This window comes from Nesoenas mayeri (assembly GCF_963082525.1).
Source record: "Nesoenas mayeri genome assembly, chromosome: 1".
Classification (NCBI taxonomy): domain Eukaryota; kingdom Metazoa; phylum Chordata; class Aves; order Columbiformes; family Columbidae; genus Nesoenas; species Nesoenas mayeri.
This window is the reverse complement of record NC_137541.1, coordinates 7,503,298-7,518,394: the sequence shown is the minus strand read 5'-3', so window position 1 is coordinate 7,518,394 and position 15,097 is coordinate 7,503,298. Positions and strand designations below refer to the sequence as shown.

The window sequence follows — 15,097 nt, the reverse complement described above, 5'->3', positions numbered from 1 at the left end:
GCCTATTTTCACGTCATGTTTAGTATTTTTAAGAAAGCTCTTGATCAAATTAGGTCAATAATGGCTGGCAGATTAGGAAACAAGTTGAACAACAAACACACACAGAGCATCGCCACACATGATTTCGTATCATTAAAAATTAGTGGCAAATAATATTAGTGCCTTTTAGTTGTTGTTCTTTCTTACTAAGGGTATTCGCTCTGAATCCCGCAAGGTAAACCCTTTGAGGCTTCCAACACAACATTTTTCCCTTTTACATGCCCAATCCCATTCTGCATCTCCTCCTCAAGAACTCCGCTATCCCTCTCCCCGATGTATGCAAGTACAAAAGATACCGGATGATGAGTTTTCTTCCCCTTGCTGTAAGATTAGAGAGAAAACCTGATCTCCAGGCAATCAAAATCTATCATCAAGCCCACTAGGTCTTTTTGCAGCTCACTGATGCCCATCAAATGGTTTCTATGAGAGAGTAACAGCTATTCCTGAGTTTAGCTGACTTCACAAAAGGTGTTGATCATCATCTCCTGGAAAAGGGAGAAACCCCAAGGCCAGCGCTGGGGCTGAATTCCCCCTCCTCTTCATCCCCATGCGCTGAGAAAGGTTGGACCACTGCATTCCCACAGGAGATGGGGACAGCCATGTGCACATAAAACACCAAGGGCTTCCATGTGAAATCCACGAAATCAAGCAGGGGTACAACTTTGAAAGGGCACGTGGCACCCCCAGGTGAGATCTGAAGTTTGAAGGGGGCTTGTCTCACTGGGTAAGGCAGAAATTTTCACCACATCTTGAAGAAGTAGGGTGAAGAAGGGTCTCAAGTAAGACTGAGCATAAGCCATATTATTCCTGCAGGTTCTCCACACTCCCCTTGTACTTCGCTTTAGGGCTGAGATTAGAATACGTTTTTCCTCTGAGGTCTCTCCCTATTCATGTGTGCTACATATTACCTGATTTCTTTTAGAAAAAACACAGAGCTCAGCACCTTTTTCCATATTGAAGAATTCAGATTTTTCTGTTGAATCACATTTTCTCGCCATAACAATGAACTGCCCCATCCACTGTTCATTTAAAGGTGGTTCTCAGTGTGTCCCTAAGGCTGAGCTTTCAGCGGTGGCTGAATGTGTTTTGCACTCGGGCTGCTGAGACACTTTGACTCAGGTTGGGCTTGGGCAAACAACCAACCCCCCAGCTCTGCCAAGGAGCTTCCAAGCCCATGGTACAAATGTCACAGAATCACAGAATGTCAGGGATTGGAAAGGACCTCGAAAGCTCATCCAGTCCAATCCCCCTGCCGGAGCAGGAACACCCAGATGAGGTTACACAGGAAGGTGTCCAGGTGGGTTTGAATGTCTGCAGAGAAGGAGACTCCACAACCCCCCTGGGCAACCTGTTCCAGGCTTTGCCACCCTCACTGAGAAGAAGTTTCTTCTCATATTTTAGTGGAACCTCTTGTGTTCCGGTTTGCACCCATTACCCCTTGTCCTATCATTGGTTGTCACCGAGAAGAGCCTGGCTCCATCCTCCTGACACTCACCCCTTATATATCTGTAAACATTAATGAGGTCACCCCTCAGTCTCTTCCAAACTAAAGAGCCCCAGCTCCCTCAGCCTTTCCTCACACAGGAGATGCTCCACTCCCTTCATCATCTTCATTGCCCTGTGCTGGACCCTCTCCTGCTGGACCCTGGGCAGGGCAGGACCTTGTCCTGCTGGAACTGAGGGGCCACAACTGGACACAATATTCCAGGTGTGGTCTCACCAGGGCAGAGTAGAGGGGAAGCATGTGTCATTGCTGGCTGCACAGCTGCAGGACAAGCCTCCCGGGGCAAGAACAGCACATAGGACATGAACACGGATCAAGGAGAAATCGTCACTTCTGTTGAATGCAGGGACACTTGAAAAGTGGCAGGTCCAGGGGATCCGGGACACTCATGGTGTTTTGTGCTGCAAGAAGAGAGGGCAGGCAGCCACAACGCCCCAGAACAGCCGTGACAAGTGGCTGCGCTAAGTGTGGCCAAGTAAGGCAAAACCCCCCTAGAGCGCAGTGTCAGTCTGCCCTGGGGAAGAATCCTTCCTGACCCCCGAGCAGCGCACCCGCGGCATCTTCATGCTGAAAAAGAAGGTGCTGGTCTCCTCTAGGTGATGACCAGCAATAGGACACGAGGAAATGGAATGAAGCTGCATCGAGGAAAGTTCAGAGCAGACATGAGGAAAAGATTCTTCTCTGAGAGGGTGATCAGTCTCTGGAACAACCTCACTGTGGAAGTGGTCACAGCACCAACCCTGTCAGTGCTCAAGGAACACCTGGACGATGCTCTTAGTCATATGGTTTAGTTTTAGGTAGTCCTGCAAGTAGCAGGGAGTTGGACTTGATGGCCCATATGGGTCCCTTCCAACCTGAGATATTCGGTGATTCTATGATTCAATCTTTGGCCGCTCTCCAATGACCGCTGTATTTCTTGTAACACTGTGCCTGAAATGACACATCGCAGTACACCATCCCCACATCAAACAAGATAATCTCTCTCGTTTCTTCCATCCCTCTCTCCTGCCAGCCCAGAATGACACTCGCCTTCTTCCTCCCCCAACAGCTTATTATCGCCTTGCATTTAATGGTCCCTTCTGCAACTGATCCACTCCCACTGTACTGCTGCTCCGCCAGCTCTTTCCCCATTTTGTACTTGAAACTCTGATTTCTCCTTCAAACTACAGCACTTTGCGCTCGCCTTTATTACATTTCTTGTTATTTCAGGCCATTTTTCCTGAGTATTACAGCCATTTCAAATTCTGATACAGCCCTGGTAAGTGCCTGCATGTATTCTCAAGTCAGTGACAACCGCAGATTTTTATATGGGTTATTTATTTCACCACTCCAGTGATTAAATGACGTTATGGAAAAATACAGGCCCGGCAATAAAACCTACAGTGGTCTCACTCAGAATACCCTCTCTGGCTACGTACCAATAACTTTTCCAAGTGCAATTTTTTTGCTATGTTGTGATAATTTAGTTTGTTTCCTCCTTTTGCTTGTAAAAATGATATAGTGAGGCAAAGAAAGCATTAAAAGCATCAGTTTTCTCTGAATCATCCATCATTTTTTCTCCATTCCCTCATCTTTTCTCACTTAATCATGTGTGTTTCCTCCCAATTTCTGCAGTTTCATTTTGATTGATCCGTACGAGTCCTCGCTATGCCATTTTTCCTTCACATTAGGGGATTGCTGCTGAGCCATTAAAAAAAGCACCTCTCTTCAATTATTCCACCCATCATCTCCCAAGCAGACCCAGGCACCAACACCCACACTTGCCAAAACTGCCTTTTGAGGTGCTTATTCTGCTCCTCTCAGCTCTTCGTCTTTTCAAGCCTTCCAGTGTTGCTTTTCCCACAGATACTCATGTAGAAAATACTTCCCATTTCCAACAGATTTCCCAGTTTGGGGATATTGGTGGATGAGAGATCGGACATGAGCCGGCAATGTGCGCTTGCAGCCCAGAAGCCAATGGTGTCCTGGGCTGCATCACAAGGAGCGTGGGCAGCAGCTCAGGGAGGTGATTCTGCCCCTCTGCTCTGCTCTGGTGAGACCCCCTTGCAGTGCTGGTCCAGCTCTGGGGTCCTCAGCACAGGACACACGTGGACCTGTTGGAGAGGGGCCAGAGGAGCCACAGGAATGATCCGAGGCTGGAACAGCTCTGCTGGGAGGACAGGCTGGGAGAGTTGGGGTGTTCAGCTGGAGAAGAGAAGCTCTGGGGAGACCTTATTGTGGCCTTTCAGTATTCAAAAGGGGCTGATAAGAAAGATGGGGACAGACTTTTCAGCAGGGCCTGTTGTGACAGAACAACGGGGGATGGTTTTAAACTAAAGGAGGAGAGATTCAGGTTAGACATGAGGAAAAACTTTTGTACAATGAGGGTGGTGAAACCCTGGCCCAGGTTGCCCAGAGAGGTGGTGGATGAACCATCCCTGGAGACATCCCAGGCCAGGCTGGACGGGGCTCTGAGCAATCTGATCTGGGTGAAGATGTCCCTGCTCATGGCAGGGGCGGCACTGGATGAGCTTTGAAGGTCCTTTCCAACTCAAATCCTTCTGTGATTCCCAAGATGTGGAACAGGGACACTGTTGATGCTCAGCGTGATGTCTCCAGCCCTTCCTGAATCCCAGGTCTCTGTTCCAGTGCTGCAGTTTATTTCCCGAAGTCTCTGCAATGCCCATCAACCATTTTTGACATATATTGACACTGGGTTCTTCCTATGCGTTCCTCACAGCAGCATACAGATGTTTTAACTCAACATATTGCTTTATTTTCCTGCCTCTTACAGTCCCAGATCCAATGAATAATTCATTTACATCAATGAAGTGCAAGAGTTTCCGGACACAGCTTCATGGCAGAAGCTAAGACAGAAACCAATATTCCAAGCCCCTCTACCATCTGCATTTGAACTCCCAAGACTAGAAATAATAAGTATTGATCATTTTGTTTTCTACTGGCTAGAAATGCTGTTTAGGAGCCCCAGATCTTTCCTGAAAGCTTATTTATAACTACCATGCTTCCATGGAGGAAGGTTCTGAGAAGGCAGCGCTTTTGATTGACCGGCCAACCAACCTTTCCCTGCAACCTGACAACACACATCAATGGAAGAAGCCTGGTCAGCTACTAATGGGACCTTAGAGCAGTCAGAATACCCTCAGTACTCAGGGAGTACGTTGCTACAATGGTTTGCACACAGACACACAGCAGATGTTCCCCCCTGAATAAAACCACCACTCTTACTGCAGTGCTCATGTCTTTATTACTGTCAAAGTCCGTAATCACATATTACTGGTTAAGGACTCTTCAGGTCTGTACAAAAAACCCCGGTTACGGCAACAAATCTAATTTTAATTCTATGTAATTTCAGTACGATGACACATTGGAGACTTTATCTTTACAGATGTCATCAAATTCAAACAGAAATAAAGACACTTAATTCAACAGCCAGGCAAACTTTTAAGACAGATTTATTAAGCATCTAAACGCCAGCATTACCAAGTATGCTTCATGAATCAAAAGCATCATGGTCTGTTTCTGTAGTACATAAGGCCCATCTCCTCTTAGCCAGAGATACACATTTTAAGCATTATTTTTTGAAGTGATAGACTTGCTACCCAAACACAACCTGAACTTTATACTCTTGGCCTCTACGGTTGAAATGATTCACCAGTTTCTGAGCTGATTTGCCTTTTTACACCCACTAACAGATACTCCCTGCTCGACCCTTCAGATTTGGGACAGTTTGTGAAGCCAAACTCAGTCACGCACAAAGGTACCAGAAGTGCTTTTGCACAGGTTTGTGCCACACCAATACCCATCTCCACGCTACCACTGATCTATTTCGGAATCCTCCCATCTGGCGACGCCTTCTTGAAAGCCTGAAACCTTGAAAGTTTAGTCTAACAGTCCACGTTGCTTAAACAGGCACCCAAAGCGCATCTCCCCCAGCACCTTTGCTCCTGCCAGCTCTGCACCCTGGACATCTGCAACAGGCTAAGGACCAGATACATGAAATTTCCAGCTAAGGATGTTGGATGCAGTTATGAGGATCTTCACAAGCCATACACAGTGAGCAGAATCCAACAAGTGGTATTCATCCTGCTGACACTCAGAGCTGGCTATTATTCCCCTATTTTTAGGGGTTTTATTCAGCTATTATAGAGCATCAGTCAAAAGAATATCTTTCTAAGAGGGAGGGAAAAGTGGACAGAGAGAGGTTTTAAAATTCAGATCAGTATTATCCATGCCGCTGCTTATTCTAAGCTTAACATCCACCCTAATACTAGATCGGTGGGTCAGGAAAGATGAAGATAACACTGCAAAAACAGCGGAGTCAGAGGAGAACGAACAGAAGAGTCTGCAGCCCAGAAATACGGGAGCATCATCCAATACATGTTAACAGCTCCTGCTGATGGGGTTACTGGACCCCCATCCCCACTTGGGAGATTAAATATCATGAAAATTGGCTGCAAAACAACAAAGACGTTTCTTTGGGGCTTCTGGCAGCGCTGCAGCTCACGAGCGGAGCCTCATGGTGCTCGGACCATTCGGCACAGAACAAACGCTCCGTGTAAAGCAACTGACTGCTCCCTCCTTCTAGAACTTCTCATGTCTGTCATCCAGGTGAGATTACAAACAACTTTATAGAATGTTTTAAGCATATAAATAAGAATACATAGTAGAATACTCAGCAAATGGTGATCAGATCATTGAATCACATGAACAAGGACCTGAACAGCTGGAATTTTGTATTTTCAAACTTCTGCATGATGGCGAGAGGCAGAAACTGATTTTATGATGAATTAGAACAGTGCCGTATACTATTCAGTTTAAAATTGATCTGAAGCATTTTTAATGTGTCAGCATTAGCTTCCTCACCCAAGAGGAACACGTATGTTAATTATCCTCACAGATCAAAAGGTCATTTGGAATGAAAATCCTTTTAGAAGAGGAATCCTTATTCTAGCAGACAACAGAATTTCGACATTTAGTTACCTGAAGCTGGAGAAAGAAGCAAAGTAAATATAAGGTAGTTAAGTTGTAAGGATATGGTATTTTGGGGAACCTAAGGATGTAGAACAGATTTTTATAGCGGGGGCTTTTTCTGTATCAGAACCTGAACATGGGACTAGTGGTTTTGCTCTGCAGCCTTTTACGGTTGTTCATTAAAAGTAAGCCCATGCTAATGCCAGCATGGTATTGTGATGGTCCTTTAACCAAAGGACCAGTACAGACCAGTAACGAAGCTGTTTAAGGAGCCAGGTGCTGGGCCAGCGTCCAATTCCACTGCGGTTTGTCCTAGAAAAGCTCAACTATAAAAGCAGAACACCCACACAAGCCCGTGGTTCTTGCAAACACATGAGAGCTGCCAACAAGTCTATTGTGGACAGTTTACTTGGTGATGCCATTTTTGGGATAAATAACAATGTCAAGAAGCAAACAACTGTTAAAAGGCAACTGCTCCAGCCTGCTCACCTGATGGGACACTCTAGAGTGCACAGGGTCTCATCAATCTGGTCCCAACACTGTGTATGTTGTGAATATCCACCACAGAAAGCTGTGATAACGGCAAATGAATCAGTGGAGCCCACAAAAAAAAGATACAGGAAACTATCTTACAGCTTTTAACCATGACTTGGTGTTGTTCAAGACAATAATCTGTAGCTCAGAAGCACTTACGAATTCACTGGCAATTCCAGGGCGCTTTCTGTGGAATGGAAGTGTGGTTAGATCATTGCAATAGTTGTTAAGTTATGGCTAGAAACTTTAAAAGAAAAAAGAAAGCTTTGTTGATTTTTTTAAAAGTTTTAAAGTTCCTACCTGATTTAGAGACATTTATACTCAAATAATCCCTCTGAGAAAGGTGAGAAAACTCATCCGGAGTCCTGCAGTGTGGCAGGATTAGGTATAGCCCAGCCCTGAGTTAATGATCATCTAATTTGTGTACAAAAAGCTACTGAGAAGGAGATTCCATCACTTCAAGGGTAGGTCTTGTACTCTCAGCTGCCAGCAGCCTTCAATCTGTGATGTTGCATCAATATATTTGGTAGAACTTGTTTCTTAATCTGCATACCCTTGACCTACAGTAAGTACTCATTCAAAACCGAAGCTAAATAAAGCCAGTAAGTAATAATTTAACATCTAAACTCAGATTTGACATCTAAGAACAGATTGTAACCGAGCACCGTATCAATTTGAAGCAAGGCAAAGAAACATGAACAGCTTTATATACACACGTGAAGTATCACATAACTGGTTTGAAATAGGAACCAGTTTCCAGGGGCCATGAGCACCTGCAAATGTCCTTTTGTTTCTGCAGGAATTGTGCAGTTAACACGTTACAGATGCCAGGCAAACACCAACAGCCAAAAGTTAATGGATTCTTCACCCAAAACGGTCCTCCCACCACCTCCTAAATGGAAGCTCTTGTTACCAATTGCTGTTGTTTCCCCAAATTTAGCCAAGCTTCCTTTTATACAAAAAACATTAAATAACTAATGAATACAGACTTTTAAGAACTGAAAGGGTAATTTGTTTTCTTAAGAAACTTAGAGATGTGACAGAAAAGAAACAAGACTGAGTCCACATATAAAGCTACAGGTTGATGTTACGTTTAACTATTTCTATTAAAGCCACCGGTGTCTAGTATGCAATCATGTTAAAAAATTAGTTTCATGAAGGCTTTACTATGAAAACGTAATGAAATTGGGTGAAGTTTAACAAATGTCATGGCTTTAGCTACTGTGAAAATATGACTTTCCTTGAAATACATTCAGAATTTCAGATTCCTGAAATGCAAATTTTTCAAACCTTAAATAGTCTACTCTAGCTATAGCTGTTCTCCGAAATGAAGTACTGGCCCTCATAACGAAGAAATAGAAGTCCCCAAACAAAGTCAATTTACAATTTTAAAAGGTTTCTACAGAAAAATCTGTACATTCCTTTCTTTCCTTGTAACTACACTATGTTTTAAGCAAGACTGTGCCTAGATTCAGACAATGCTTGATGTTTTAACCGCACAAGCATTAAATATTGTCATATTTATCACTGAAGAGTCGCTGGCACACTTCAGCGGCATCAATCTTCACATTACGAGACGGGAAAGCAGTCGCTCAGTCGCACTGGGATTGTCGCTTGCTTGCACCGTGGAATAATTGCGTTTAACCTGGATTCCAGTGAGAACTCACCCTCACCTTTCATGTTTCCCTGAAAAGGCTTTTCTACACTTTTATATAAATCAGAGACACAGGATGAACAGCTCTTCAGTTCTTTCACTGACTATAAAAAGCAGGTTTTTCTTTAAATTGATAGTTTAATAGTTATGCTAAATACAGCTTTTGCCACATTTCTTGCTTGTAATTCAGTGTAATGCTTCTTGGTGCCTCAGTCATCATCTTGCTGATTTCTTTTCTGTCAAGGGAATGGGAGAGTTCATAATGTTAGAACACAGTTATCTGAAGGAAGAGCACTAATAAATCACGACAATTAGTTCCAGATACAATGGGTATTAGACAATGACTGCATTTCTAAGCCATTTTTTGAATGGTTAAGAGATGATGTTTCTAGCAAATGGAACAGAGCAATATTAACCCTCTCCCCCACCCCAAACTATAGGATTTTATTTCCAGTAGAAAACAAGATTTGCCCCATACATTCACCAACAGCACATACAAGAACCAGAAAACATGTTGGTGGTGGCAGATGTCAGTGGTGAAGATGAAGGCAACCCGTCCCCCCTTTTCTCCCTTAAAACATGTCATGTTTTCATGTCACTGTTCAAAGGAACAAAGAAATATCATATTGAAAAAGGAAAAAGTGTTTAAGGTTTTTTCCTAATATACTTATCTTCTAACTTTTAAAGAAGTTCTTAAAAGCATTAGTTTCAGCCATTCAACAAATGCATTTCCATTTATACTACATTTGTATTTACGTTTAAATAAGAAAGAAAACACCTAGGTCCTTCAGTAGATTTGTCAAACTACATTTGTTGCTTCCCGTAAAGATAAAATTAATTAGCTGAAGTGAGATCGGGATGAAAGCTTGCTCTTTATCACTTAAAATCATATCAACAATACCTTTTATGATGGCTTCACTCATTACTTTTTCTGTAATTACAGAAACTACATTAATTACAAAAGCACAACTCCAGGCACTTTGATGTTGCCATTTCACAAAGATGGAAGGGGAGCAATTTTGTTTTCAGTGCTACTTACCAGTTTAAGAAAGTCAATTAATTTGTGAACATCCTCTCCTGTCGAAAGGTCCACAAAGTCTTTGGGCAGCCGGTAGCTCAGGTACGGACTCGGCTGGACGGTAACTTCACTGTTCGTACAACGGAAAACTGGAGAATCCTTTGGAAAAGATATTGGATAAGACAAGAAGGGTGTAAGTGAATAAAGCTAAAAATGTTTCTTGAACTCCTCGGTGAGACTGAGTCACTTTGCCAGTGAGTTGGAGGCCAGTATCTAGTGCAGTGCCTCAGGGGTCAATACTAGGGCCAGCATTATTCAACATATTCATTAATGATTTAGACGAGGGAATAGAGTGCACTATCAGCAAGTTTGCTGGTGACACCAAGCTGGGAGGAGTGGCTGACACGCCAGAGGCTGTGCTGCCATCAGAGACCTGGACAGGCTGGAGAGCTGGGCAGGGAAAAATTTAATGAAATTTAACAAGGGAAAGTGTCTTGCATCTGGGCAGGAACAACCCCAGGTTCCAGCATAACTTGGGGAATGACCTATTAGAGAACAGTGTAGGGGAAGGGACCTGGGGGTCCTGGTGGACAGCAGGATGACCATGAGCCAGCACTGAGCCCTTGTGGCCAGGAAGGCCAATGGCATCCTGGGGTGGATTACAAGGGAGGTGGTTAGTAGATCGAGAGAGGTTCTCCTTCCCCTCTACTCCGCTCTGGTGAGACCACATCTGGAATATTGTGTCCAGTTCTGGGCCCCTCAGTTCCAGAAGGACAGGGAACTGCTGGAGAGAGTCCAGCGCAGGGCAACAAAGATGATGAAGGGAGTGGAGCATCTCCCGTGTGAGGAAAGGCTGAGGGAGCTGGGGCTCTTGAGCTTGGAGAAGAGGAGACTGAGGGGTGACCTTATTAATGTTTATAAATATATAAAAGGTGAGTGCCATGAGGATGGAGCCAGGCTCTTCTCAGTGGCAAACAATGATAGGACAAGGGGTAATGGGATCAAGCTGGAACACAAGAGGTTCCACTTAAATTTGAGAAGAAACTTCTTCTCAGTGAGGGTGACAGACACTGGAACAGGCTGCCCAGGGGGGTTGTGGAGTCTCCTACTCTGGAGACATTCAAACCCACCTGGACATGTTCCTGTGCGACCTCACTTAGGCGTTCCTGCTCCGGAAGGGGGATTGGACTGGATGATCTTCTGAGGTCCCTTCCAATCCCAAACATACTCTGATATTGTGTGAGTTTATCTGGTATTCATTCAACTAAATCTACGTTTTCTAAAAATTGTGGGTTTCTTATTAAAAATTCTGTCCGCTTAAGAGCAAAAGTTAATGTTAATAACAGTCAAATAAAGGCATTAACTCCCTCACTTTAAAGTTTCTACGTTGTCTCAATTATTCATGCATTTAATATACATACACTTTTAACAGTGCTATAATAAGAGTTATAGGGAATTTTAGGCAATAGTATCTCCATAAATATGTGGGTAAAGAAAATCTTTACAGTATAACCCCTAAACTTATCTTCACAGGTTCCTCGTTTAAACCCATATTTGCAAATATAACTTTACTGAAATTACATTCTAAGCTTTACAACCAATTTACTTACTGAAGGAAAGAATATTGCCATATAATATCAAAAAAACCCCTCTAAACACTCAATGGCAGCAACAGCTTTTGTGTAACTTGATATAATTCTCAGATCAACATATCAGCATGCAACATAATTGCCCACTGTATGGCTTTATTTTTAAGGCAGAAGTTCAGTAACTTTTCACACCAGACTCTGTGATGGGACATAAGCTGAAGTATGGAGACAAGCGATTCGACTTTTCATCCAGATTTACACCAGAGAAAAGTGTGTAAAGCATCTGGCACAGAAAAATCGATCCTCAAAACAAAATCCAGGTGTCCCATGGACAGCTCAAGAATTGGGAGTGTGTTTTCACACAAGATACACAGCTTTTAGGAGGAAAGTTCATGGTTTTCATACGGCAAGAGCCATGCGGCGGGATGAAGAGAAGATGGCATGAACAACGTCCTGAAGGGTGGTGGGTTTCCCTTTATGAAAAGGCCGACAGAACTAAAGCAAAGCTTAAATGTTAAGATCAGCTCAATAGTGCATGTCACTTCAGTTACCTCGAATGCAGTTGAAGAGCTAGAAAACATAGAGAAGCCCACACTGAGTAGTCATCTCAGATGATGACCAAGCGCTTCCCAAGATCCAGTAACGTGCTACTTTATGTGTTCTATCCAGCTCTCCAAGGACTCATCAATACGTGAGGACTCCATCTCAAGCATGCAGTGAGAAAAAAAGCTGGAGTACAAATAACTGACAACTATTCCTCCCTCTCTGTACTAACGGGAAGTTATTTGGGGGTTTTTTGGAGGCAATGCAGCTTGGAGGAGGGATAGAAAAGCCCTGCTCTGTAAATCCAGGGAGTTCAACCAGAGGACAAAGCTTCCCTAGGGGTATTCCATATGAGGAAGAGACAGAAATTAAGCTTCTTTTTGCCTGTCCCCAAACATAAATCTGGAACTCTGGGAAAGTGCATGACAGATATCAGGAACAAAGCAGAACTTTAAGTGATGAAATAGAAAAGTACCCGATTTTAAGAGGAGTTGAAAAGAGCACATCAAAACTGCAGAAAAGCAAGTTGTGGGGCATTTTCTTTGCAATGTGGTCAAAGCTGCAATGTGGGCTTGTATTCTTTGAAGTAAAAATTCCCTTGCAGGCATCTAAAACTCACGTGCGACGCTTGTTGAGATTAACTACTGTCTAAAAAAGCGGACTTTACTTACAAAGAGTTTATGTTTCATGAGTTAAAGGTTTTCCATTTACTTCAATGAGATTCGCATCAAAATTTGACTCTAACGAAGAAAGAAAAGGCCAAACGGCCTGTTGGGTTTGTCAGGGAGGGCTGTACCTGCTCTGTGGCTTCCCCTTCACCCTGGTCTCCTTTCAAGTTTGTCCCAGAGGTCAGTTCTTCCCAGGTAAACAGCAGGGAGTCTGTTACTTCGCCAAATGGGTTAAAATCAATCAACCAAATCTTACCCTGTAGTGGAACAACAGAAGAGTTAAAACAAGTCACAGAATTTAAACAAACAAAACCAGAATATTACTGCAGTATGTCTTCAGATAAAAAGATGTTAAAATTGAAATCACTTGGTTTTAAGCACTTAAAATATTCTGACATCCCACAGAATCACAGAATCGACTGGGCTGGAAAAGACCTCAGAGATCATCAAGTCCAACCCTTGGTCCAACTCTAGTCCGTTTATTAGATCATGGCACTAAGTGCCATGTCCAATCTGAGTTTAAAAACCTCCAGGGACCGCGAGTCCAGCACCTCCCTGGGCAGCCATTCCAATGCCTGACCACTCTCTCTGTAAAGAATTGCTTTCTAATACCCAGCCTAAATTTCCCCTGGCAGAGTTTAAGCCCATGCCCCCTTGTCCTATTGCTGACTGCCTGGGAGAAGAGACCATCCCCAACTTCCCTTCAGGTAGTTATAGAGAGTGCTGAGCTCACCTCTAAGCCTCCTCTTCTCTAATCCCTTCCATTACACACAGTTTTAAAACACAGCAACCTGTGGCTTTATTTTTTTTTTAAACAGAAGATCAGAGAGCGCTCAAATAAACTGAATTCAGTTCTACACAAGGTGCTTTCAGGTGAGACCACTGAAGTTCTGTCTAATCCTCAGGGTCCTCCAAGAGAACACCACCACAAACCAGCCAACCAAACCAAACCAGAACAAATCAACCAACCACACATCCAGAGATGTTGCTTTCCATCAAAAGCCACCTCAGCACTCTGTCCATTCGCAGTCCACAAGAATTGCTGTTCTGGGTCTCAGAAGGGACGCTAAAAATACAGAGCAGAGTCTGCAAAATGCTAGTGGAGACCATGAAAGCCAAAAAGTGCTGCAAAGATATAGATAAATAAAGAATAACATAAAGGCTTTTAAAAATATAGCTATTACTAGTAGTCCAGACTAGTTTCTCCTGCCTCATCTTTAATAATTTGTGTTGCAAACAGTTCTGGTAGCATGCACAACAGCATCCCTGTTTAAAACTGAAAAATGAAAGCAGAGAGACTAACACAACATATTAAAGGTGATGGGAGCAAGAAATAGTTTGTGTTCCTCGAGTCATCTCGAGGTACAACCCCCAGCACTGGGCCATCTTTTCTTACCCAAGAAAGTGTCATCTATTCTAATAAAACATTATAATAAATTATAATGAAATATGACTACAACTGCTAGTAAAAATTTACAAAACAAGTACTACATCTGGAAGAAATCAGATCTATCAAATATGGAAAGAAAGAGATTTATGTTACATGAGCAGCACTGAAGAGTTTTATTTTGTTTATTAAAGATGAACTGGAACTGGAAACCAAACCTGAAGACTGTGTAGATACTAAAAACTTCTTCTGCTTTCTCTTTCTTTCCCTGATTCCTGAAGGATCTTCTTTCTTTGAAAGATCTTCCCCATCTTGATACAAACCACAAATATATCCAATGATTTGCACTACAGCCATCTGGTTTCTAACTTACCAAGATGCTTTTGAAGCCTTCAGTCACAGAGGAGTTCAGAGACTTCCCCTCCCACCCACGCTGCCTAAGCCACTAACGCACTATACAATAGGAAACATATAGAAACATACAGCAGAGAGTAGAAATGCTCTGGCTGCTCCATTACCAACCAGAGCCAGCTGCTGATGCAGGTGGGGAGAGTCCCAGCACAGATAAACACAGTGATAACACTTGTAAACTGGAACTGGTTGCACATGGGCTTTCCCAGGTCTCTGGGGGCAGAGGGTCCAGCTCTTGCAGAGCAAATTTCACGATGCAAATGCACTGTAACAGCAGCATCGAAACAAGACGGCTACAAAAAATGGCAGGGACGCGGACCTGAGTGTATTCTTACTAGTTTCGGAAGGGTGAAGAAGCCTTAATTCATGTGGCTAAATTGCAACCTCACTGCACTAATATTGCTGTTGTCGGCGCAGAGAGCGGACAGAGGCAAGCTCTGCTCTCATCTTCCATGTCTGTTCCTCTTCAAACGGCAGTCACAAATCCTAAGTCATGTTTTACTTTTGCTAATGGGGACATTTTGTTAGCTCCAAGGCAGCAGAGAAGGAGGAATCTGTAATTCTAGATTCATTCTATCACACTAGAAAAACAAGCTAATGAACCAATTTAATCATAGACAGAAGCAACGGCTGGCAAAGTTCATCCAGCAGTTCAGAGAATCTTTCCTTGCCATCAGAAATGTTTATACTTCATAAAGTGCTTTCCTCACCCCAAATACATGAAACTCAGCCTTTTCATAGGAACTCAAGATCATTTTTGTAGAGAAGAAATGCACCCT

General features: G+C 43.2%; 1 protein-coding gene across 1 annotated transcript in view; it reads right to left on the bottom strand.

Moving 5' to 3' along the window:
• Nucleotides 1-7,444: 7,444 nt before the first annotated feature.
• The window catches only part of CDC123 (cell division cycle 123), a 37,665-nt gene continuing 30,012 nt past the window's right edge, over nucleotides 7,445-15,097 (bottom strand). Inside the window, exons 11-13 of the mRNA XM_080363630.1 lie at nucleotides 12,649-12,777; nucleotides 9,742-9,879; nucleotides 7,445-8,938 (exon numbers count right to left, since the gene is read on the bottom strand). Coding sequence (XP_080219756.1) covers nucleotides 8,912-8,938; nucleotides 9,742-9,879; nucleotides 12,649-12,777 — 294 coding nt within the window. The 3' untranslated portion in view covers nucleotides 7,445-8,911. The remainder of the gene's footprint in view (nucleotides 8,939-9,741; nucleotides 9,880-12,648; nucleotides 12,778-15,097) is intronic.